At 42.4% G+C, this 23,261-nt stretch overlaps 3 protein-coding genes across 10 annotated transcripts in view; 2 read left to right on the top strand and 1 right to left on the bottom strand.

The window, feature by feature from the left end:
• The window catches only part of sptbn2 (spectrin, beta, non-erythrocytic 2), a 28,972-nt gene extending 24,950 nt beyond the window's left edge, over nt 1-4,022 (top strand). For all 5 annotated transcript variants that reach the window (XM_088398234.1, XM_088398232.1, XM_088398233.1 and 2 more), the window contains 4 exons: nt 395-567; nt 655-828; nt 986-1,028; nt 1,114-4,022. In XM_088398234.1, the coding sequence (XP_088254360.1) occupies nt 395-567; nt 655-828; nt 986-1,028; nt 1,114-1,335 (612 nt within the window). In that variant the 3' untranslated portion in view covers nt 1,336-4,022. The remainder of the gene's footprint in view (nt 1-394; nt 568-654; nt 829-985; nt 1,029-1,113) is intronic.
• A 759-nt stretch (nt 4,023-4,781) lies between these two features.
• Nucleotides 4,782-11,034, top strand: dpf2 (double PHD fingers 2). 4 transcript variants are annotated; one of them, XM_088398931.1, is made up of 12 exons: nt 4,782-4,939; nt 6,322-6,482; nt 6,610-6,717; nt 6,794-6,969; nt 7,521-7,613; nt 7,709-7,790; nt 7,984-8,025; nt 9,038-9,169; nt 9,252-9,383; nt 9,457-9,569; nt 9,656-9,737; nt 9,808-11,034. In XM_088398931.1, exons 1-12 carry the CDS (start codon nt 4,908-4,910, stop codon nt 9,888-9,890), a joined length of 1,236 nt encoding a protein of 411 aa, XP_088255057.1. In that variant the 5' UTR covers nt 4,782-4,907; the 3' UTR covers nt 9,891-11,034. The 4 variants fall into 4 exon arrangements, with proteins under 4 accessions (XP_088255057.1, XP_088255059.1, XP_088255056.1 ...); XM_088398930.1 differs by having other exon boundaries at nt 4,841-4,939; nt 6,319-6,482; XM_088398933.1 differs by lacking the exon at nt 7,984-8,025 and having other exon boundaries at nt 4,783-4,939.
• A 616-nt stretch (nt 11,035-11,650) lies between these two features.
• On the bottom strand, nt 11,651-22,697 carry LOC148386024 (sodium/potassium/calcium exchanger 3). The gene is made up of 17 exons (XM_088398929.1): nt 22,221-22,697; nt 19,739-19,843; nt 16,260-16,336; nt 16,119-16,193; nt 15,962-16,046; nt 15,770-15,873; nt 15,624-15,698; nt 15,523-15,548; nt 14,582-14,635; nt 14,360-14,502; nt 14,090-14,256; nt 13,762-13,966; nt 13,512-13,678; nt 13,309-13,423; nt 13,038-13,150; nt 12,897-12,962; nt 11,651-12,804 (listed from the first exon to the last, which is right to left on the bottom strand). Exons 1-17 carry the CDS (start codon nt 22,318-22,320, stop codon nt 12,694-12,696), a joined length of 1,788 nt encoding a protein of 595 aa, XP_088255055.1. The 5' UTR covers nt 22,321-22,697; the 3' UTR covers nt 11,651-12,693.
• Nucleotides 22,698-23,261: the final 564 nt, after the last annotated feature.

The following is a 23,261-nucleotide window of genomic DNA, read 5'->3' as shown; positions in this document are numbered from 1 at the left end:
TGTATTTATTTGATATGTAGCTTGTTCTAGTCCCTTACCTGTATATTCCAGTTACCTTAGCTACCTCCCCCTTATCAGCATAGGGGTACTATCTATATTTTCGGGCTGTGTAATTTCTGAAGTATTTATGACAGGTGTGGCATGTAGGTTTCCAGGAAGTGTGGCTGTCGTGTAATTGTATGTCTCAAGTGCACATAAATGTACAGTTAAACACACATGCAGTGCTGCCATAATGTGTCATTATACGGACCTGCTGAACCGACTTAATGATGATATACGTGAAGCGACTGTCATTCAAGCTTTCCATGTCAGCCTGTGAAAAGCTGCTTTGCCCCCACCAACATTCCGCTTATCCACCCCCCACTTCCGCTCAATGTTCCGCTCTGAACCACAGGGCTCAGAATCGGAAAACGGACCAGGTCGAGACAGCGGCTTGGCGTCCTCGCGCCTCGACCCGTCAGCCACGTTACCGGGCCGAGGTGGAGCAGACGCTGACCCAGACACCATGGAGGGCATACTTTGTCGAAAACAAGAAATGGAGTCGCACAGTAAAAAGGCTGCTACCAGGTAACAACCATGTACACCAAAATAAACAATGCATTTTTTGGGTGTGTTCATTTACACACTTCCAATTACTTTTGTGTCATCTCACAGGTCATGGCAGAATGTATACTGCGTCTTAAGAAAAGGAAGTCTGGGTTTCTATAAAGATGGCAAGAGTGCTGCGAATGGGATTCCATACCACGGAGAGGTCCCCATCAGCCTTGGAGAGGCTGTTTGTGAGATCGCACATGACTATAAGAAGAGGAAACATGTATTCAAGCTCCGGTGAGTGGTTTACCTCACTTTTGACTTATTACTGTATTTCCTAATTGAATGGATGGATGGTGCAAAAACAATTGAGCTGCATTTAAAAAAAAAATCGTAAATGAACCACCCTTTAGTGTCAGAGTGAACTGACCTTGAGAACGGTGTGCGCTTTCAGGCTAGGAGATGGAAAAGAGTTCCTATTCCAAGCAAAGGATGAGGTGATATACAATAGAGTTTCTAAATATCTTGTATGTATTTGTGCTGTGAATTGGTTGATTACAAATGTCTTTTGTCCACCTCAAGAATGAAATGAGCGCCTGGATCCGCTCCATCATCAGTTCCATTCCATCGGGCTCAGGAGACTCGCCCGGAGGTCCACGGGTTCTCAGCCGCGCCATGACCATGCCCCCAATGTCCCCCATCTCGCCCGGCTCAGGCGATACCGGAGCCGTGGCCATGCGCAACAAAGATGGCAAAGATAAGGATCGGGAGAAAAGGTTCAGCTTCTTTGGCAAGAAAAAATAAGAACTTTTGTCCAAAAAAATTTCTGATGGAAGCAACCCACTAACTGAAGGAGGCAGACGTACAAGTCCCAAACTACACATGGTCTCAGTGCAGCCCAGAGGCGCACTGTATTTCGACAGCTACAGAAAATGTACTCTTTTCTTTCCTCTGGTTTTATCTGTCGCTTTGTTTTTGATTTACCAGTATTTCCCAACCAAGTGCATCATAATCACAGAAGCCCCATGTTCATAGAAACAGCACACGTTCATAATTAATACAACCAATGTTGTTTGAGGAGGTCCACTAATTCAGTTCTCTTGCATTGTGTGTGCTGTTTTCCTGCCATGTGACCCCCTCCCCCCCTGAAAGCTCTTCTCTTTTAGAGAGCAATTGTCTCAGACCCTTTTTTCTGCTTTATGAGCTTGATGTTATTAACCTGACCAATATTAATGCTGTTCTGATTATTATTTATCTTTTGTTATTGCTGGTTTGAAGAAAACTAATTGACTTGATTATCCATGTTGTGGAGAGAAACTAAAGTAAAACTAGTTGAGACTATTGGCTTTATCCTTGTATGTATTATAATAATTTCTTTTAGGAATGACAGTACGTGAGTTTTTTTTTAATAAAGCACATTTAATTTTAGCAGTCTGCAGTAAGTGAACACACATTAAATTGGGACATTTATATATTTAATAAGCAGTTTGATTTTTTTTGTATTGCTAAATTTGCCCTAATTGATTATCATTGGAGTGACATTTTCTGCTTGATTTTTTTTTTGTCTGTACAAAGCAGAGAAAATTAGTTTTTCTAGTGTGTGTGTGTGTACGTGTGTGTGCGTGCGTGTGCGCATGTGGATGTGAGTTGTGATGTGGAGTTTGCACGTCAATATTACTCATTAAATAACAGCCTGATGGATGCTACTTTTTGGTATTCAAATGCAGATGAGAATAGAACACAACTACAAAATATTACTGGGATTCTTTTCTGGCGATTTTTTTTGGTTACTTCTGTTTTTGTATACTGACATGACCAAGGAGTTGTTTTTTTTCATTCATCTCTCTGATATTCTGGGGCTGTTAGTAGATAATAAGCTGAAGCACATTTGGTGTGGCAGAAATGGACAGATGGCAGCACGTGTCCAGTCACAGTTGGCATGGCTGCTGTGGATTTGATGTAGGGAAGCAGAATATACACTTTGTGCTGCCAGAGTGCCGCCGTACTTGAAACGATACCCCGGACCCCTGTTCACAAACCTACCTATACCCTTCATTCAAACCCTTTCCAAAATAAGCTTTCACACTTGAGATAAGAATGTGATCTAATTCGGGTACGGACTATATATGTTGGCCGAATGTGATAAAAACATCAAGGTCCTGTTAAGTAGGGACACGTTTTAAATCCTCAAATGATATTTGTGCTTTGTGGCATGATTATACTGTAGGTTATCTTTGTGTATCACCATTAACCCATCTGTGTGGATTTATGCTGAGAACGTGATCGCTTCATTATCAGGGTGGAAGAACAATATAAGTAATTGGCATCTATAATCTCTAGAAATAAGATAGCTTAATGGAAAAAAGACATTAGACATTCCATTAGAATCTTCCAATTACTGTACATGTCCAACGGTATTCTGTGAGGTGGTAGAGCAGTTTTCTATTAATACATATTGATAATTATTGTCACTTTCATCCAGGTGTCAATTTGCCTTTTCTCACTGCCAAAATTCAAAGAGAGATAACAATACTGAACTGGAATGTTTGGGTTATGTTACACTTGATTTGATAATCGTAATCCGTTACATGCTGATCACAATGAGACTGACAGAGGGAGATGTAAGCCTACATAATGGTTGCACTGGTTTGAACTGTAATGCTTGGCCTTATTTTGTAGTTCCAAATGATTGTGGAACCAGTACAACCATTGCTCTAATCCGAGTACAGGGTGACCAAACGTCCACTTTGGTCGACAGTCTAAGGAAGCCAAGATACGAAGGTTAATAATGCATAAACAAGTGACCATTGGCACTGTTAGTTACATTGAGCACAATGATTCAAATGTCACAGTGGATGAGTCCTTAGGTCAAAGGTCTTAACATTTGAATGTATATGAATTGGGCCAAATTGGTCATCGAAGCAAAAAAAAAAAAAAAAAGCATAAGTGCTCTCTCTTCCACCCTCACATGAACACTGTACTGCATGCTTGAAGCGTGTGCAAACTCTTCAGAGGACAAGAACGAAAAGTTGGTAGGCTACGAGAGCACTCGGGAAAATAAAAGTTCTGAATGAAGAACAAGAGCACTGAAAAAGGGTTATTTTTTTGTTGAAAGAGGCAGGGTAATCGCAGACTGGTTGGAACTGTTTTTTTTTTTTCATCCAGTGGTTTGTCTTGCAGCATTGGATAAAACTTTCATTTTCTCTTTACTTTAGACAATGTTTTCTGTAGTTGTTAATAACACAACTATTATTAATTGCTATTATGATCATTATGGCTACTGTTGTTACTATTACTACTGCTGTTACTAATGCAACTTGTTGCAAAAAAGTGTAATTGCTGTCCATTTTCAGGTACGTGTCTGTAATAGCAGACTCTTCCACATGGTGTCAGTGTGCCGTGGAGCATTTTCATTACAATTCCAGAAATGTTTGTTGACTTCTGTATCTACAGCTACAACATTAGGAAGAATAAAATCTGGTTTAATCAAAGATGTGCTGTTTTTTGGGGAGTTAATTATGAACTCGGATATTCCTCATGAATTACTGGGGGAAAGAAACAGCAAAGTTTAACAATTTGTCCCGACGATTGCCTGTTTGTCCCAGACAACCTCTGCACGCTCGTGCCGCAGTGGGCGCACGACTTCCACCTCGCCTGCCACCACGAAATCGCCCGAACCCAGTTCTTGGTGGAGTAAGGAGCCAAGAACCTGCGACCTGAACCGAGGCTCAAAAGCAAGCGCCAAACCCATGTCAACGCTGACGTTTGAAAATTTCCACTCTCTCTCTCTCTCTCTCTCTCTCTCTCTCTCTCTCTCTCTCTCTCTCTCTCTCTCTCTCTCTCTCTCTCTCTCTCTATCTATCTATCTATCTTTATAGAGCACTTCTGGACATTCAAAAACGCTTTACAAAACATACATTATTCATGCCCGCCAAGCAGCGATACCTGTGTTGCACCATATATGCAGCATTACGACTGATTTAGAAATGATACGTTAAAAAGCAAAGCATTATGTGACGTATATTGCGTCTACTGCGACAATCTGCGTTTCTCATTTGAATCGTCATGTATCAAATGTTTTCATTCATCTTTCAATGTCAGTGATATATTAACGGGGAAAACAATTGCTCTTCCACTAGATGTAAGACACTCCAATTAAACTGTATCTGTCCACCTTGGCTCAATCACAAACCTCAACTTTTACGTGTGGTGTCCCCGCGATAAACGGGGGTCCACTTACTCAAATGACGTCACGTATGACAAAAGCCTCTGCAATGACTAAAGATGGCCACTAGACGGTACTAAGTGCCTCCCTGCCTGTTCCGCGTGCGGGGGCGGAAGTTTCCCAGCAGCCTCTTTGGCCGCACTGAAGCAAGATGGCAGCTGTTGTCGAGAATGTTGTCAAACTGTAAGTGTTTCACTTTCCCACACATTTCTCTCGCTTTTAGGCGACAAAAGTTGCGGCCAAAGTACGACGAGCATTTCATTATTAGACTGCCAGCCCCGTTGCTGGATAGCACGAACAAGATTGCAACTTGGACGCTTGAAGGTTACCAAACGCTGTCGAGCGTCGAGTGTTCAGTTGATCTCGTCCAGTTAGCAAGCACGCATTTGACGTTTTCAATGTGTCGACTCACTGTGATACAGCAAATATAATATGCTACGATATGTGTGCATTTGTGGCAGTGACCGAAATGGTTTTTATGGTTATTTTGAAGCCTGCAACGCTATTTTGACAGCTAGCTAACGTCGTTTGGTTCCACACACGCAAGGTGTCTGTCACGCTAATTGGCTAAAGTTAGCCAAAGTTGGCGATTGGGGGGAACTGATTGAGTAAAAGTTTAAAATTGCATTAAATACTCCTCATCATGTCATCCATTCAAAGTATTATCGCACGAGTTCGGTCTGAACTGCAGTTTTTAAGGACTCGATTTTCTGCGTCGTCACTCAGTTGTGCTCGAAGTTGATGTTTTACGGCAGGTGCGTTAGGGAGTTCTGATGCCATGGAAACACCAAGCTGTCTTTGAACTCGGTGTCACCTAAACTTTCCTCCAACCCGTTTAAAGTTTAAGTAATGTATTTAACGAGCACATATTGTAGTTGTATAAATGTCAACGGCAAAAATAGTGATCACTTTGCAATGGATTGATCCCCGTAAGTACGGTTCTAATTCACAAATTCAGTTTTTTTGTGGGACTATTTGCAGATTTTTTCGTGTGCTTTTTCTGGACTGCTCTTCTGAGTTGGGACTCTTTTGTCACTTGTTGAAATTGTTGCACAATAAATGTTACGTACTTGGCACTACTTAAATGTATGCCATTATGTATTGCAGTTGTGAATAAAACGTGTTATTTTAATCAATTATTGTTCAAAACCCCAAACGTTTCTTGAGCATGGCATAAATTTCATTCATATTTAATTTTCCCCCCACATATCATTATTGACATTTTAACAAAACTGTGCTTTTGCACACTTTTCACTTGAATGTAGCCTGGGGTCTCAGTGCGAACACCAAGGGGCGCTATGTAAGAGTACTCGCTGTACAGGATGAATAACATTCAGTTGGGTGGCAAAACGTTTGAATATTGAGGTAAAGTCCATTTAATTTCTTTCAAAAAGTGAAACATTTTATTTGTCTCAGGTCTGATGATTTATGGCAGCAATGATCAACATAATGCACCCCCTCTAACTACCAATATGTAATCTCATGGTAAAGGGAGACACTTGGCTGCTTCGACTTCTGAAGTTGAAATTCCACAGCAATAATGTTTTTGTTTTTTGTGTCAGCAGGTTGGGTGAACAATACTACAGAGATGCCATGGAGCAATGCCATAACTACAACGCTCGTCTGTGCGCGGAGAGGAGTGTGCGCATGCCCTTCCTCGACTCCCAGACCGGCGTGGCTCAGAGCAACTGCTACATTTGGATGGAGAAGAGGCACAGGGGGCCTGGTAGGAATCAGCGGTTTTCTGCCTCTCGCCACACGATATTAGAAAGGCCCTGTACTGATGATAGAAGAGTTGTAAGTGTAAAGAAGCATACAAGATGAGGTTTCATAGAAGTTGTGTTGTTCTTCAGGCAGGGCTCCGGGGCAGCTCTACACTTACCCTTCCAGGAGGTGGAGGAAGAAGAGAAGATCTCATCCCCCCGAGGACCCTCGGCTAGTTTTCCCCTCGGCCAAGTCAGGTATTTTGCAGTGGGATGCTCTTAAAGAATACTCAAATCGACTATATATATCAACCTATTGCGTTTGACTGCGCAGAGATCGATTTTGGACCGAAGAAAGACGCACTCTTGTCTGACGGTAGCAGCCTGGAGGCCTTGCTAAAGGGCGACTCTCTGGAGAAACGCACACCCGTCGATCCCCGAGCATCTGAGGAAGATTCCAACACCAGCGACTACTCCGTCGGCCTGAACCCTGCCACACGCATCAGAAAGGTTCTTCTCCACGCATACTTGTGATACTCCAAACAAAGGGTGTGCAAACTTTTGTGCTCAAGGGCTGTCGCTATATTTCAGTTCACCTTACGCGGTTGTGCGAATACATTCACACTGTGTTTAAAAAGTGGGTTAGTTTTAATGTGACTACAGACAGTTGGAGGGTTATTTTAAGGATTAAATTAGAAAATAACTGATCACAGTTCCTATAAATGGGTGTGTACATTTGTGCAACCACATTATCTCAGTTTGTTTTAAAAAAAGGTGTTTGGATTAAGGTTGAGATTATAGGTTGAAAATAGTCTAAAAACTTTGAAGAAAATTTACCATGGTCTCAGTTTGTTTTGACTTAATTATGAACAAAAATCATCATTAACATTATTCATTAGAAATAAAATAGTTAAATATAAAATATTTCCTTTTTTTTTTTTTTTTTTTTTAAATCATTTTGTTTTATGTACAAGTGAGTTCACCAATTATTTAGTGCGAAATGAATAAAAATAAAATCCTGTTCTGACACACCCTCACCCGCGTGTGCCTGCCCACCCCAGAAAATCCTGGAACCCGATGACTTCCTAGATGACCTGGATGATGAGGACTACGAGGAAGACACGCCCAAGAGAAGAGGCAAAGGCAAAGGGAAGGTAAAAGATTGCTTGGGACAAAACACACTCAAACCATTTGTATAAAGGAGATGTCAGTTTTGAGATTGTGCATATATGTGTGCACGCGTGTTCAGGGTCGCGGCGTGGGCAGCAGCAGCAAGAAGAAGCTGGACTCTGCGGCGTTGGAGGAACGTGACAAGCCATACGTGTGCGACAGTGAGTGACGCCGCCCGTCCGCGACTTTGTCTCCCCCTCCTCCATCTTGTCTCTGCTCCCTGTAATCCCGTCAGCTAGCCAAGCTACTGTAGGCTTCATCTACTTCTTCATGTGTCTTATGTTTCTACTGGAGGGCAGTCACATTCTTCTGAGTGTCTGTCTGTGCTTTCTTGTCTCCTCCCCTCTCTTTCAGACGCTATCAAACAAAAGCATATTTCCAAACCTTCTGAAAAAGGTACATCAGCTTCCTTCTTACGTCGATTGCATGTCATGTCCTGGTGTGCTACTTGTGCTTTGTCGTCCACACTCTTCAGTTTGACTCACGTTTTTTGTGGCTCGCGACCTAATTCAGAGGGCACTGCCAGTGATTTGTCATCTTCACACTATATGGACGTTGTGCTTTGTTTTGTGCTTCATGAACCTCGTAGATAGAAGCTTGTGATTTTTTTTCTCTGTACGTGCTTCATCCTTTGTCTTTTCACTCCCCGCTGTGCACCATTTGATCGTTTTAAGACCTGGGAAAAAAAGGATCTGGTATGTTTCATCCTCTTGTGTGGTTAAACTATTCTATATCTATTTATAAATTTAATATTCTTATTATTTTTAAGTTTTTATGTGTCTCTAGTTATTTTTTCACTTAATATTTTAAGCGAAGCAACCTTTTGATAATAGTTTTAGATAATTTTGAAATACCTTTTTAAGTGATGATAATGAAAATAAAATTTAACCATTTGCCCCTAAAAGTTTTTCATGAAATGTTTGTATTTCCTTTTTTTTTTCAGTAATTGATCACAAAGTAATTTTGGAAGATATTTCTAGTAAATACATATAGATATTTATAGTTTCTCTTTGTCTAGTGAAATACCGCCACCTAGTGGCATGTAATTGGTATTGCTGGAAAGTGGTTATGTTTGAGTGTACTTTACATTTACCCTAACCCTACATTTACGAGGCCTAATAACTAGTCACCTTTTTAATTGACATACTGCAATTTGCACAGTACTACCACCTAATGGCATTTAATTGGTATTGCTGGAAAGTGGTTGTGTTTGAGTGTACTATTTACATTACCATCTTCTTGATGAAGTAATTTGTGAATATGAAGATATTTAATTGCTTGTGGTTGCTCATATTGTACTCCATGTGTAAAAAATGAAAAAGGTTGTCGGTGAAACATTGTCAAGAGCACTTTCCAGCCTATGTGGTGGTCACGCATGTCGTTGTCATTTTCGGTGTTCCGGCGTCAGTCTGCGGCAAGCGCTACAAGAACCGCCCGGGCCTGAGCTACCACTACACGCACTCGCATTTGGCCGACGAGGAGGGCGAAGAGACGGAGGAGATGGAGGCCAGCGAGCCACCGCTGTCGGAGACTCCCAAAAGTAAGCGCTCTACGCTGGTTTGGCTTGCTTCAATGTTGTAGGTGGCGCTGTTGTACTTGAGCTTGTCTCATGTCTGGATCAGCCCCAAAGAGAGGTCCGGATGGGCTGGCCTTGCCCAACAAGTACTGCGACTTCTGCTTGGGAGACTCCAAAACCAACCACAAGACGGGCCAGTCCGAAGAGCTGGTGTCCTGCTCTGACTGCGGCCGCTCAGGTTGGGAATGGCACACTGGTCCCCTCCTCCACACACTCGCTCAAATGTGCTAAAAGAAGTGTGGTGGGTTCAGGCCACCCATCCTGCCTGCAGTTCACCCCCATCATGATGGCCGCCGTCAAGACGTATCGCTGGCAGTGCATCGAATGCAAGTGCTGTAACATGTGCGGCACCTCCGAGAATGACGTGAGTTCACCCGCCTTTAATGACGGATGGATGACGAAAGATTTAAAAATGCTTTTGATAGATTTGGTTTCTATTTTATCTTCAAGGACCAACTGCTCTTCTGCGACGACTGTGATCGAGGTTACCACATGTACTGTCTCAAGCCGCCCATGGCGGAACCCCCAGAGGGTACGTGTACAGGGTTCTTATGTGTTCACCACTTGCCACTGACCACAAGTCTGTGTGTGTATGCCATCAGGGAGCTGGAGTTGTCACCTGTGTGTGGACCTCCTGAAAGACAAAGCGTCCATCTACCAGAAGCAGGACGCCCCGCCTTCGTGATGGCCGCTCCTTCTGCACACACTTCTGCCGGCCTACTGCACTGATGTCGCGCGAGTGTGTCCAGAGGGAGGCTGTGATTGGTCCAAAGGGAAGTACGCGCTACCACGCTGGCCTCATGTCTTCACACGTGACTCTTACGCTCTCCCATTTTTCGTTCCGCGAGACCTTCAAGTGGAACTTCACTCAAATCTAGTAGCATGCCGTGCGAACCGTAGCTTTTTGACAATTTCTATATTTCTAAAGTTGATTTCAGTACACTCGGAGTACAATTTGAATTTGTTTAGATTTCAGCGCACACACAGGCTAAAAATAGATTACATGACAAGCTTACTCAAATGGCCCCAAAGACTTTGAGACTGCAGGGAGGGCGTCACATCTCAAGTGAAACATTGCTCAAGAGCAAATATGCTACTCTTGAATATTTTTTTTAATGAACCTCAACTGCTAAGGATATTTATTAGCAAATATGATGATATACGCTAAAGTAGGGCTGCACAATATATTGAAAAAATAATAACATGCAATAAATTGTACGCTTTTATCTGAATTTGACCACTCAGATGCAAACTTAAGAGTTAGGGCTAGTGTTAGGGTTACAATTATTCAGCTAAGAATACATTATTGAGATTGCTTCTTTTGCTGCTTGGAAAAAATCGTTCTTTCAATAGATGATAAAAATGTAATTTCCTTAGGTACAGTGCTGTTTTAGGCCACCGCAAGCTTTGTCCTCGTGAGCCTTTTTAAGTTCTTAATATGACATGCAAAGCCTTGCCTTTTTAAAAAATATATATATAAAATTTTCAATGTGAGTTAATAATTTCCCAATATTCTGCAACTCTACACCACAGTCCTTGTGGCGAGCAATTGCAAATGTTTTCAAAGGCAGCGACTATTGCTTTCATATCGTTAGTGGGGTCATGGCTCAGGTAGTAGAGCGGGTCATGTGTTCTTAAATTTTAGTTAAATCGGCTTGGGCAAACCCATTGGGTGATTTGGCATGGAATAACCCAGTAATGATCACTTTTAATTGATTTATTAATTTTCTGAATAGTGTTATGCTCATGTCTATTGCCTACCTCTGTCATTTCCAACATGTCTTTAGAGCCTTTTGTACACATTAAAAAAATCCTCCCACCAAAGTAAAGTGGTCTTCCTTGCTGTGTTGTTGCAGTTTATGCCCTTTTTTTTTTTTTGCTATTTTGCAGTGCCACTTGTATTTTTTTAGTCTTCATCTGTTGCTATATAGCAGTTGGATGAGACCGTTGGATGAGATGGTAAAATCACTGTATGCATCTTTTCTTTGGCTGACTGATGGAATATTCCTATTATACTTTTGTTACTGTAATTTACAAGTTTTGTTTTAAAGAAAGCCCTGTAAATGGTCATTTTTTTTATGAAAACAAAAAGCCTTACTATACATGGTCATTTTTTTTATGAAAAGAAAAAGCCTTTGGTATTTTTCTCTTTGTTAAAACAAGAAGCCTTACTATCATGTTTTAAATTTTATTTAAAAACTTACCATAAAAAATTAAAGCCTTACTACAATTGTAGTAGTAGTCTTAGTTTTGTGCTTGCAGTACTTGTAATTGTAGTACTTGTAGTAATAGTACTTTTAATACTATAGTTGTACTTGTAGGTGATGTAGTACTTGTAGTAATAGTATTACTTGTAGTAATAGTACTTTTAATACTATAGTAGTACTTGTAGGTGGTGTAGTACTTGTAGTAGTAGTTTGCGCCTTCAAATCAGATCCAAAGAAATATTGTCGCATTATTTTATTGCACTCATAACAGTCTAGATCAATGCCTAATAGAAAAATTACCCCATCACATTTGAATAAACTTAACATTGCCTAAACATTCAATATTTGCTTTCCTTTTTATTTCAGTCTCAAGAGTTCTGTTCACAAAAATTTTAAATCTAAAATATTTTCAGATCATTGAACATATCAATGAATTTAAAATATTCTACACACTGAAACATGCATTAGTCTTCCGTTTAATTTCTAAAAACACAACAAAACTACTTGGACCTTCATTGCTTCAAATTTAAGTCAATGATTTAACACTTAAAAAAAACTTTTGGCAAGGAATTAAGCAGAATAATGATACACCCATCTAAAAACCAAATCACTTCAGTGGAACATTTAAGACTCAGATTTAATGTCCTTTTGTACCAAAATAAGACGGGTTAAGAGGGTTAGGTTTAGGGTAACCTATTCCTATACCTATACTTATCAGATTGCTTATTTATATTATATTTTATTTTATGAATGAATAAGCAGCAGGATAAAGCAACAATACTTATGCATGAAGTACCGGTGAATGTTTGTGCTTAATAATTCAAATATTCCACCAAAGTGAATTCATTGGATTCGACTCATACCTCATTCCTCGTACCTCAGTGTGACTATTTAAACTAACTTAAACTCATCAGAGCTGGTGACAGGCATTAAATATATAATTGTCTATTCATAACACCTCTAATAGGCCAATCACATGACATTCATAATTAAATTGTACAAATACTTGCTGAAAATGTGCCTTTTCATCAAATAGCCTCATAGATTGCTGCTTCATTATGTAACTAACACACTCAAATATAGACGAGAATGAACAATAAATACTGCTTCCTTTTTTGGATGGATGAGGAACAACCACGGCGGTACTTTTAAACACTAACTAAGAAATCCAAGTAACGAAAAGTGCTGCTGTTAAAAGACTCAAGTGTGTTAGGAAAGCAAACCTTTCTTTTGGCTTGAGTAAAAAGGCTGAATGAGGTGGGGGTGCCGTGCCACTTAACTTCACATGTGCCCAAAGAGGATGGAGCAGAGCAGGAAGATGGCGTAAAGGAACAACAAGCCCACACCGAGGCGACGATCCAGCCGCCAGTGGTTTAGATGAACGCTCGTCACCTGCAGGCAAACACCATGCATGATAGGACTAGTTTTGCTTGCTTCATGATATTAAAGTGGGAGTGCAAGCTAAAACAAGTGTGTGGACGTACGGTGAGGAACACAGATGCCAGCAGCAGGATGACAGAATACACCAGTCCTTTGTTATTGATGGGCACCTGTGGGAGGACGAGACGACGAGCTTGAGTGGCCGACAAGACACAACAAAAGAAAAAGCACTAATGCGAGCCTACGAATGAGCCGTGGTCCACCACCAAAGTGCGGAGAGCCCACGGGAAGCCCAAACCCAGCAAGATGTCAAAGATGTTGCTGCCGATGGAGTTGGACACGGCCATGTCCCCCATGCCTGGAGTGTCGACAGAAAAGATGTCAAGAGTCCATGAAACAACAGGGGACGCCAAACACTAACATTAATTTGTATTGGATCAAATTGGAATGTGGATTGATTGCTTTATTACAAATATGAAAACATTTGACACAAATGTATACTTTTATTTGACCCACCTTGTCGTGCAACTATGAGGCTGGCCATGCAGTCGGGCACGCTGGTCCCTGCTGCTAGGAAGGTGATGCCCATGATGTAGTCCGGGATGTCTAAGGTGAAGCTCACAATGGTGACCTGTTTGACATATGAGAACAGCCACATCACATGATGTCGTTATTTATAGTGATGATGATGTGACAATTAGCCGCATCCTGGTCCTTACCATCCACACCATGAGGTAGGAGAAGACAGCGATCCACAGTGTGGAGGCCACAAAGGTGACCATAAACCAGCGATGCCAGCGTGGTACGATGCAGTTGGGCACCGTGCAGTAGAGCAGCAGGCCCAGTGGCCACGTGATGACCCACTTGACTCTGGCCGAGCAGCCGTCTGATACACACGTGCACACATATCATCCGATCCCACGGCCAGCCATCACGCTTCCTGTTCTGATCCCTAACCCTACCCCTCACCTGGGAAGCGCAAGGGGTGAAACACGCCGTCGTCATCTTCATCTGCCCCCAGCTTGTCTCCGGACTCTACGTGTCCTACGCCGCCACCGTTCTCCAAACTGCAGGAGCCCGCCCTCTTCAGGCTGTTGGCGGCGGAGGCCCCTCGGGACCCGAGACCGGCCCCGCTGCATCGCGGGCTCTTGGAGCCCCGGATGAGCCTCTGTCTCTGGCAAGAGGGACGAGAATATAGAGTGGTCAGCTCATCACGGGAACACTAATAATCATTTCTGTGCAGTGGAGAAAGAATGTATGACTGAGCCGTGGTAATGTGGGCATGTGTGTTTGTTACCTCGCTGATGAGCACACGACCAGCCATGGAGAGTCTGGTGCGAGGGGAAAAGTGTGGCGTGATCATGATGCGCAGGCCGGCGTCAGAAAAGGACAGCTTGTGAGGGCTAACTATGAGCAGCTCGTCCACCATGATGACTGGGGTGCTCTCCTGATTATGGACTTGGGCTAAAAGCACACAAAAGAAACTGACTTTGCCTTTATAGTTTATACAATGATATTGATAAACATTTTGCTATGAATACACAAGAAGTGCAGCCATGTTCAAAACCTTTATTTAGGGGGGCCATGGCGGTGTGACCTGCCGAGGTGTCATCTGCCATTTTCTCCTCCCTGCGATCCTCCGATGCCACGCAACATGGCCTGGTGTGCCGCAACTGTTGCGTCACAAATGTCAGAAGGCGAGTGTTGAACCTGCCAATGCACAAATACGACGCAAATGAGAACGTCATTGCATTGTGGGTGAATTAGAGAAGGGGGTGTGGCCTCTCACTTCATGATGATGATGTAGATCACATACATGGTCATGAGGAGCAAAGACTCCCACCTGCAAAGCAAACATCATTGGTATGATATTACCAGAATAACGACCAAGTATTTGTTTCACTCACGCCTAATGATTTTGAAATTGAGAATATGTATTGTGTGTATGTGAATATACGTGGCCTGTGATTGGTGGACTAATGTCAGCGCAGAAATGTTCCAGCTCTCCCGCAGCCTCATTGTGAACAAGTGCAAAAGACGCATTTTGCAGGTGGGCCCAATGTGGGTGATGTAATCAGACTGTGCCGGCAGATGCGCTTTGGTGCACCACCACAAAGTACAATCTGATTGAATCACACCCATTTTTAAGCATGTCTGGGGATTACAGAATTCTGCTAACCCAAACTCTCTGCAAAAAATAAAAAACATTTTCACCATGTGTGCGGCGCGTAAAAGATAAACACCACTAAAACAACCTCAACAGTAAACATGAGCTTTCTAACAGTGTCAAATTAAATAAAATTTATTCATAAATTTTGTGGCCCTTCTAAACAACCGTTTGAAACTTTTTCTCATTAAGTCCACTGCCTTTTGTAAAATACAATTGTGCTCCTATAAAATACAGCGAGACGACCTTCAGCAAGAACATTGGCATTCGGTGAAAAGTCAGCCTTGTATATCACCTGGGCTTCCATTAAGTTTAGGGATAAATCAGTGGCACTTCCATTAAAGCACGTCACACCTCTGCGAGACAGAATGGAAGAACGAAGCAAACTGTCAATATTTGCTGGTTGGTTGTCTTTGGGTGGGTTCCAATCACCAAGATTGATGTTTCACTCAGTGTGGGTCTGATTGACACGCTCGTCCTCACAAGTGACAGCTCATTAGCATGGGCAAGTGCATGTCCCTGAAGAGTATTTTTCAAAAAAATCAAAACAAAGGTCTACTCACCAGACGACCACAGCATCATAAATGACCTTGAAGACAGAGATAATTATAAACACAAGGAAGAAATTTAGGCGAGTGCCTGGCCCTAACGTTAAAGAACTCACCCCGATGAGCGCCAGCACGGACAGGATGTAGTAGGAGGAGTCTCTAAACAAAGACCACCATGTGAGCTTCACCGTCTGCGGAATGACACATGATGGTCACGGGTCGCCGCGACCTCACAAAAATTTTCACCACGACGTCGTTTGACCTGGCCCGCAAAGATGCCACTCAGGCCGATGATGACCAGGATGTTGAAGACGGCTGAGCCTACGATGGTGCCCACGCCGACGTCGCCTTTAGTGATGAAGACACCTGATGATGACAATCACATGCACCACTCAGCACTCAGCGTTGAGGAAGGAGTGAAGTGATTCTTATTTGAAATTTGGAAATTTGTCACCAATGAGCGATGTGAAGAGCTCCGGAGCAGAACTTCCTGCTGCCATGAACGTCGCCCCGGCAACATCCTCGCTCAGTTGTAAATTCTGAGCAGGGGGGGAGAATCAGAACATTTGAAAAGAACTAAATGATACACCAAGTAAAGTAGGCCATCTCACCTCCGATATTTTCTCAAGTGAAGGAACAAAATAGTCATCGCAGACGATGGCCAGAGCGTAGAACATGTAGATGGCCTGAAAGGATACACAAGCGCTTTTGATGAGAAGAATCAAAACACACAACCATCACATGATACTCACACAGAGAACATGCAACAAGACGGCTCCATTCTTTCTCTGCTCCTTGTTGAAGATGTCTTTTGGAAACTCGTGGATGGCTGCAACGCACAGGCAAACTCAATTTAAGAAGTGTTCATATGTAGCGTCATAGTGAATGCAACAACAACTGTTTGGCATTTAACAGCGGCGTGAGGACGTGACGTCACCCGTCTTAGAGCAAGGCTACATTGACAGATTAAAAAAAAAAAAAAAGGGCTGGGAGGGGGTGTTTATCATTTACTGTACCATTCAAAATCCTCCAAGATTTTCACACACATTCTCTACGGAGCCTATTTTGTCTTTGATATGCAGCGAAGCATCATACAGGAAGTGAAAGAAGCAGCTGTTTCCTGTGTGTCCTCAAATGCAAAAAAAAAATTTGGATAATGACAACTCTGCTTCCCCATCCAACCTGACAAAGAGTCTCCAGAGATACAGTGCTCCAGCACCAATTTACAACTCTGGTCTGAGCTAGCTGAATTTAAACTACCAGGGGCATGGAAGGGGGGGGGGGTGCAAAGGGAGAGAGGGGGGGGGGGTGAGGCAGGCTAAAAATAGCTGCAAACCCACAGAGACTTTGCAAGCACACAATAAGGAAAGCAATTGAGACATCTTTTGTGATGTAAGATATGAGAAGTGATCTGTGGCAGTGTGTGTGTGTGTGGGGGGGGGGGGGGCTCCCCCCTCCCTCTACAGGATGAGACATTTGGCCATGTAGAGTTAGAAAATGTAAATGTTTGCACAGTTGTGTTTAGACGTTGCCGCTTGTGCTGCCGGAGCCTATTTTTAATTGTTTGTACACAAGTGACAGAAGGTTGGTGTGTTTTCATAGAACTTGGGAAGAGGGGGATATATATACATATATTTTGCTTTAGTGACAGCTGATGCGCTAATACATGGAGGTTTGCAAACTGTCATGTATCACATATGAAGATCATCTGTGTTGTTCTTCTCACTCATTAAGTACACTGGAAGCCATTCAGGCTGCTTTGAGTCATGAGATGCACTCTCAGGTATTACTGTCACTCCAAACACAAACATGCAGCTCTCATGGACCCTTTTGAGGAGTTGCTCTGATGAAGGCAGTTGCCATGGCAATGTTCTCCCAGGGGGATTTTTTTTTCCTTTTTTTTTTGATGGGTGGCAGTAGGAAGCCAAAGGCAAGGGGGAGGGAAGTGGGTATGTGTCTTTCCCATGGTTAGAGTTTATGAAAAATGAAGAAGGGGGGGAGAGAAAGAAGTGACAGCAGCTCGGGATTGCAATGTCTAAAAATATTTATTTTTCCTTTAGAAACTCTCAGGAGAGGTCTGAGAGAGAACGGCGAGAGAATGACAGAAAACGGACACAAACTAATGATGTTGTGTTTGCGCTAAACCTAAGAGTGAGTGTTACCTTGAGTGGAGGCGTGATGCACGTCATGCCATGTTACTTTGACAACACGTGTATCCACACCACTCATGGCGAGAGCATCTTTGGGCTTGATGTCTTTTTACTGCGAAGCAACAGATGGCAACTCCAAGAGCAAACACTTGGGCTCCTTTCCAAAAGTATTACAACAGTGAGGCCATTTTCTGTATTCAGACCTTGAAAACGAATCCATTTTGTGTTGTCTGATTATGAAGGAACTCCTTAGCAGTTTGATCCCGTCTTTCTTAGACATTTTTTTTTTTTAAACACTTCCCAGGTGTCTTAAAACTTCCTCTCTGGGATGTGATGGCCGAAGCGTCCAGTCAATCTATCGACCAGTGCCACGCATCGTGCATTTTTCATTAGGAATAAAAAAAAAAGAATATTTTATCCCTGGTGTGTAATGTAAATTCAATTATGCATTTGGTCTTTGATTTCGCCTTCCTTTGAGGTGGCTTGAATACAACAAAGATGAGAAGGGAGACAGGCCAATCTCACCTTTAAACCACAACATGAAAACAAACAATACAGTTGATATTAAAAAAGGGTCTACACACTTTGTTCAAATGTGAGGTTTTTCTGATATAAAAATGAAACTGAGATTCCTTATTTTCCCCCCAAAAATGTCATGATCTTGTTTTAGTATGAAACAAAAACAATCTTTGATATGACTGCCACTTTAATAAACAACCGCAACTAGACTTGATGACAGACTCATTAGAAGCCGTTTGCTTCATTTCCAGAATTTGGATTCATTGCCACCCTCTACTTAGGGCCTATTTTAGTTCAGCGCACTCATCTGGGCTTCGGAACTTAGCATTTAGTTGCCTAGCAACGAACTCGGCGGCGGCGGCTCGTCGGCTGGCGTCAGATCACGCTGTCTGCCAACTTGTCAATTGGAGGACAGATGAAAAGATGAGACGGTAGCGCCTGGGGCAGGACATCAACACGCAATCCCCAAGATGATAGCCCACCGGCTACGGCCGCTGGCTTTTTAATCACGACCACATCGTGTATTATGTAATGGCTGCCGAGCCTCCCGCTGGTCAAGACGGTGGCTAGCTGGACCCACTCTGTCTTAAGGGAGATAAAAGAGCGATTGCAAGCCTGGAAAGATTCTTTGTGTCCTCATGGGATGCAATTAGGTATAATACGGAAAATATAATTGCTGACTGGTGCAAATCATCCCATCAAGCAACATTAAGAATGAACACATCGATTATCGGACTCCACAAAGAAACAAGCCGCACGAAATTGTAATAAGTTGAAAATCATCCATGCATGCGTCTTAATTATGTGCCCCCCAGGTTATGGCGTACACACACCAAAGGGGTATTTATAGCAAAAGCAGGATATTAGCATAATTTCATTTGCATACATTCATCGGAGTGAGCCGTAATAATGAAGCCGCAAAGCACACAATAGAAGACGTGAGTGGCAACTGGATATTACTCGGGCTGTCAGAGTGTGAATATGAGAAAATGAGGGAGTTGCGCTCTTATCTTGCCATTCATTGCGTGACCAGGAAACTTCATATGCGACCTTGACCGAGTGCTGCTAAACTCCAAAAGCAGGCAAATACCTCCCTTTACATTCCTTGAAAACTAAAAATTCAGGAGAATGACAGCAATCTATGTTTTCACATCATTTTCTCTCCTTTGTTATGGTTCTGATTTTTTTAAATAAGTACAGATCCCTATAAATGTGGTTCGCTAGTTGACCCTGGCTTGCCCTGAACTACTAATCAGAAGATGCAAAATTGCTAACATTAATGTAGGACAGCTCACTAGATTTCCATGGTGCCTAATATACTTTAAGTTGTATCAGCCATCGCTGTTGATTCTCATAATAATCTGATTGCGCACACACACACACACACACACACACACACACACACACACACACACACACACACACACACACACACACACACACACACACACACAAACACACACACACACACACACACACACATCAACTGGAAGCAGTTGCAATGATGAAGCTCTTTAAACTCTAATGGACAGAAATTGATGCCGAGTGTTAGAGTGACTGACCTGCTCGGTGTTCAGCCTCAGTCTGGTTGCCGGGCATCTGCATGAGGCGGCGTGTCCATCGCAACGTGTTGCCTTCCACGCCTAGACCAGACCCAGAAGTCTCGGCTGCAGAAACAACACAAAGTTATCGAGTGAGCTTTATCCCCCATTTTCTGGCAAGAGTAACAATTTTGTGGCACCATTTTATGCTAGTTTGCTCTAAAAACAATTGCTGATATTTATTCCGATGGGATGTTGAGCAGGAAGACCATGAGAGGCAGTAGTGAGCTCAGCAGCGGTCAGCTGTCCTCAATCATCATGTGAAGTGAGATCTTTATAGCATGTATTTTAACCCTCTGTTCCATTCCTCCACAGCTTATCTGTGGAGCGGCTGCCGTTATTGCGCCGTTACCGGGGCAACAGTCGAGGAACACACCTCCAGACAAACACAACAGATAATATTTTTCATTATCTCTCCCACAGGAATGAAATATACTCTGAGCTCTTTCCACAAATGGCCTGAGACGAGAGTGGGACAGTATTGTTTTTAAGACATGTGTTTTGTGGCAGTGGTCTTTGTACCTTGCACTTCAATGAGCACGTTTTGACAAGAGGTTCGGCGAGGAGGCTTTCATATTGCGGCTTCACGAGGAGCCCGGCTTGTGTGAAATTGGGTTTCTGCCACCATTTTCACACAAGAGCCTCGGCATCTCAACAACTTTATTTATAGGGCACTTTAAAACAAGCATCGCTGCTTGCAAAGTGTTGAACAATTAGTCAATAGCAAGGACAGGAAAAACCATAAGATTAAAAAGGATGCCGAGTGTTGTGTTTTTCTTACACCACTGCAAATGCAAAGTCATTAGAAAATCATTACATAATGGGGGAGGAGAGTTACAGGCTATTATTTTATGACATAATGACAGCTCCCATAATTGCTACTTGTGCCAAGAGTGGAGGTTAAGAATTAAACGTGAAAGAATGAACAACAAATTTAAAAAGTAAACAAATAGCTTTTTTGCAGGACAACTATCCCAAAACTTCAACAACAATAAAAAAAAAAAAAAACTATTAGAGTACACATCAACTCAATAACTCAACATACAGTATTTCAAACGTGAAATTCCAACACTGCTCCTCCAAGCAACTGTTGCCTGTCTCAGAAGCACAAAGACAACATCTGATGCTGTCAATCACATTGCGGACTGAATATCACCACTAAATATCTGCCATTGTCAAGCATAGGAAGCCTATTAAAGGTTATAGTTTTATGATTTAAGCCATGTATTACAATATGTATAGTCGCTTACTAGCTAATACATATCATTGAAGCTAGATTCATATTTACTTACAAAAGAGTCATGTTAATGTAATAACATACCCAAAATGTCCACACAATCATCGCAAAAAATCCTACATGACGTGCTGCAATTCATATTCAGTAAGGCCAAGCTGAATTATTAGCATTAGCAAATGCAGTTTGTCGTGTTTTCAAGATGGTTCGGGTTTCCCCTGTTGGCAGGTCACAGTGACACTTTTTTATTTTTTTTAATAACATTACTAATGTCACTACATTTTGCAGACTCGCAGCTGAAAGAGCACATCCATAAATGGTGCTCCATGAAGAGCTACTTGCGATGCTCAAAGTGTTACATTGTCCAGGTGTGGCAAAAGGAGCTTGGCTGTCAACCTTACAAACAATAGATCACATGATTTGTGCAGCGCTTTAAAGCAGAGCAGCCTTTGAGGGCCACAAGTAAAAATCCTCCGCAGGTCACACATGCTCATAATTCTGACGGGAAGTGTAAATACTCATGACATGACTATTTGTTCAGGCAAGATTGGGATGAAATCAAAATGACAGAAAATTAAAGTCTGCGTCACTGACAGGAAGACAAGAGTTATTATATTCTTACAGTTTTGCAAAGAATAGTTGTCACCTAAAATGTAGGATTGGATACCCGATGGATGTAATCTTCAATGATTGGATTTGGGCATGCCAAAAGGATCTTATGTAATCATCCAGCAGAATTTAAATTCCAAAAGCACTTTTCATGCACTAAAAATTAAACTGATTTTTTTTTTTAATGGCACATGAGCCGAATCGTTCACTCTCTATTGGATAATTAACTATGCTGTATTTTCATTCCATTTCAACTGGAAGACTGTGATGCATGCATCTGCCTTAACAAATATTGTTGCTCCATTTTCTCCCAATATGTTTTTTGCCCCATAGTTTCCATTTTTTGGTATGATGCAGTGCATTTCTGGCCCCACTATTAAAAACGTTCATTTATAATCATAATAATAATTTTAATCATGATAATGCATCAAGTTTCATCTTCTATACCGCATATTTTACCTCGAGTTTCCACATCGCTTGTATAAAGAATTTTACTGTCATTAAAAAAAAAAAAATCATAAACATATTGCCTGTTCAAATTCAAATACGGTTGTTGATGAGCATATTGAAATGAGTTTGCAAGCATTTCTTTCAACTCACCCGGTGCGCGGATGACCTGGGCGAGCCACAAGACGGAGAGCAGCCCGACTCCGCAGCAGCAGAACCGCTGGAAGGGCCGCCGGTGCCTCGCTGCTCTCATTCCTCTGCTGGCCGCATGCCCACAAACATCTGTTGCGCCCTTTTTAAAATACTTTCTCGGAACAAACCACGACCAAACAGCAACACCACTATTACTACTACTGCTACCACCACCACCACCACCACTACTGCACTTTTTACTGTACTGCCAACTACCTCCCGCAGAGAGCGTGGAAAAAAAATATTATAATAATCAGGAAACGCTCCCACTTTGGTTTTCCAGCCCTCTGCACTCAGCGAACTGGACTGACAAGCCGCTACGGTGCCACAAAGCTGCGACCAGCTCGGAGTGTGTCACGGCGTAGTGGCGCGGTTGCTTGCGTTCACGTGAGCAGACTGAAAGGTCGACAGCAGCCCCCACAGTGAGGGGCAGCAACAGGAGGCGACATGCTGGGAGAACCCCCTTTTGCCTCCGCCTCCTCCTTTTGCACCTCTCTTTAATGACCACGAGATGGCGATAAAACTCCCTGATAGGGAACGGGACGAGCCCGCAAATAGTGCACAATAGTCACAGTAAAATGCATCGATCACGCACAAAGCCCTCTTGTGGTAAAATAGCGAGATGCAACCTGAACAACAAGGCATTGACCCCATTATCAGTTCAGATATTGAAAACAGTATCATTGAGCCCAATCTTCCTGTTGAGAGAAAGTGAATTTGCTGTACGCGGAGAAGTGAAATATTATATACAAATCTAAACAGTGTGTCTGTGTCTGTATTTATTGTGGACTCAAACTGCTCTTGGGCCCCTGTGCTGTTGTGTGAGACACAGTTGGAGCTTCAAGTGAAGGCTCAGTGGTATGCTTCAACCCCAAATAAAGACATAGGCCGACACATTGTTGTCATCATAAGTCTTCCCAATGTCAGTGCAGAGAGGGGAGAACATTCTTCTTGGGCTGTTGTTTAAGAAAAGAGTTACATGAGGAAAGACTAAGGAAACGC

This window comes from Syngnathus floridae, chromosome 15 (assembly GCF_059516105.1).
Source record: "Syngnathus floridae isolate MCC-2025c chromosome 15, RoL_Sflo_1.0, whole genome shotgun sequence".
NCBI classification, from domain to species: domain Eukaryota; kingdom Metazoa; phylum Chordata; class Actinopteri; order Syngnathiformes; family Syngnathidae; genus Syngnathus; species Syngnathus floridae.
Note: the sequence above shows the minus strand (reverse complement) of the source record. Positions and strands in the feature narration are given on the sequence as shown.

Coding starts and splice junctions, on each gene's coding strand:
- dpf2 (XM_088398930.1), top strand. CDS start 4,908: ATGGCAGCTGTTGTCGAGAATGTTGTCAAACT. Junction 4,940..6,318: donor GTCGAGAATGTTGTCAAACT/GTAAGTGTTTCA, acceptor TTTTTGTGTCAG/CAGGTTGGGTGAACAATACT. Junction 9,384..9,456: donor CTCTGACTGCGGCCGCTCAG/GTTGGGAATGGC, acceptor TGGTGGGTTCAG/GCCACCCATCCTGCCTGCAG.
- LOC148386024 (XM_088398929.1), bottom strand. CDS start 22,320: ATGAGAGCAGCGAGGCACCGGCGGCCCTTCCAGCGGTTCTGCTGCTGC. Junction 13,967..14,089: donor GTCGTGTGCTCATCAGCGAG/GTAACAAACACA, acceptor CCCTCTTGCCAG/AGACAGAGGCTCATCCGGGG. Junction 13,424..13,511: donor CCTACCTCATGGTGTGGATG/GTAAGGACCAGG, acceptor TATGTCAAACAG/GTCACCATTGTGAGCTTCAC.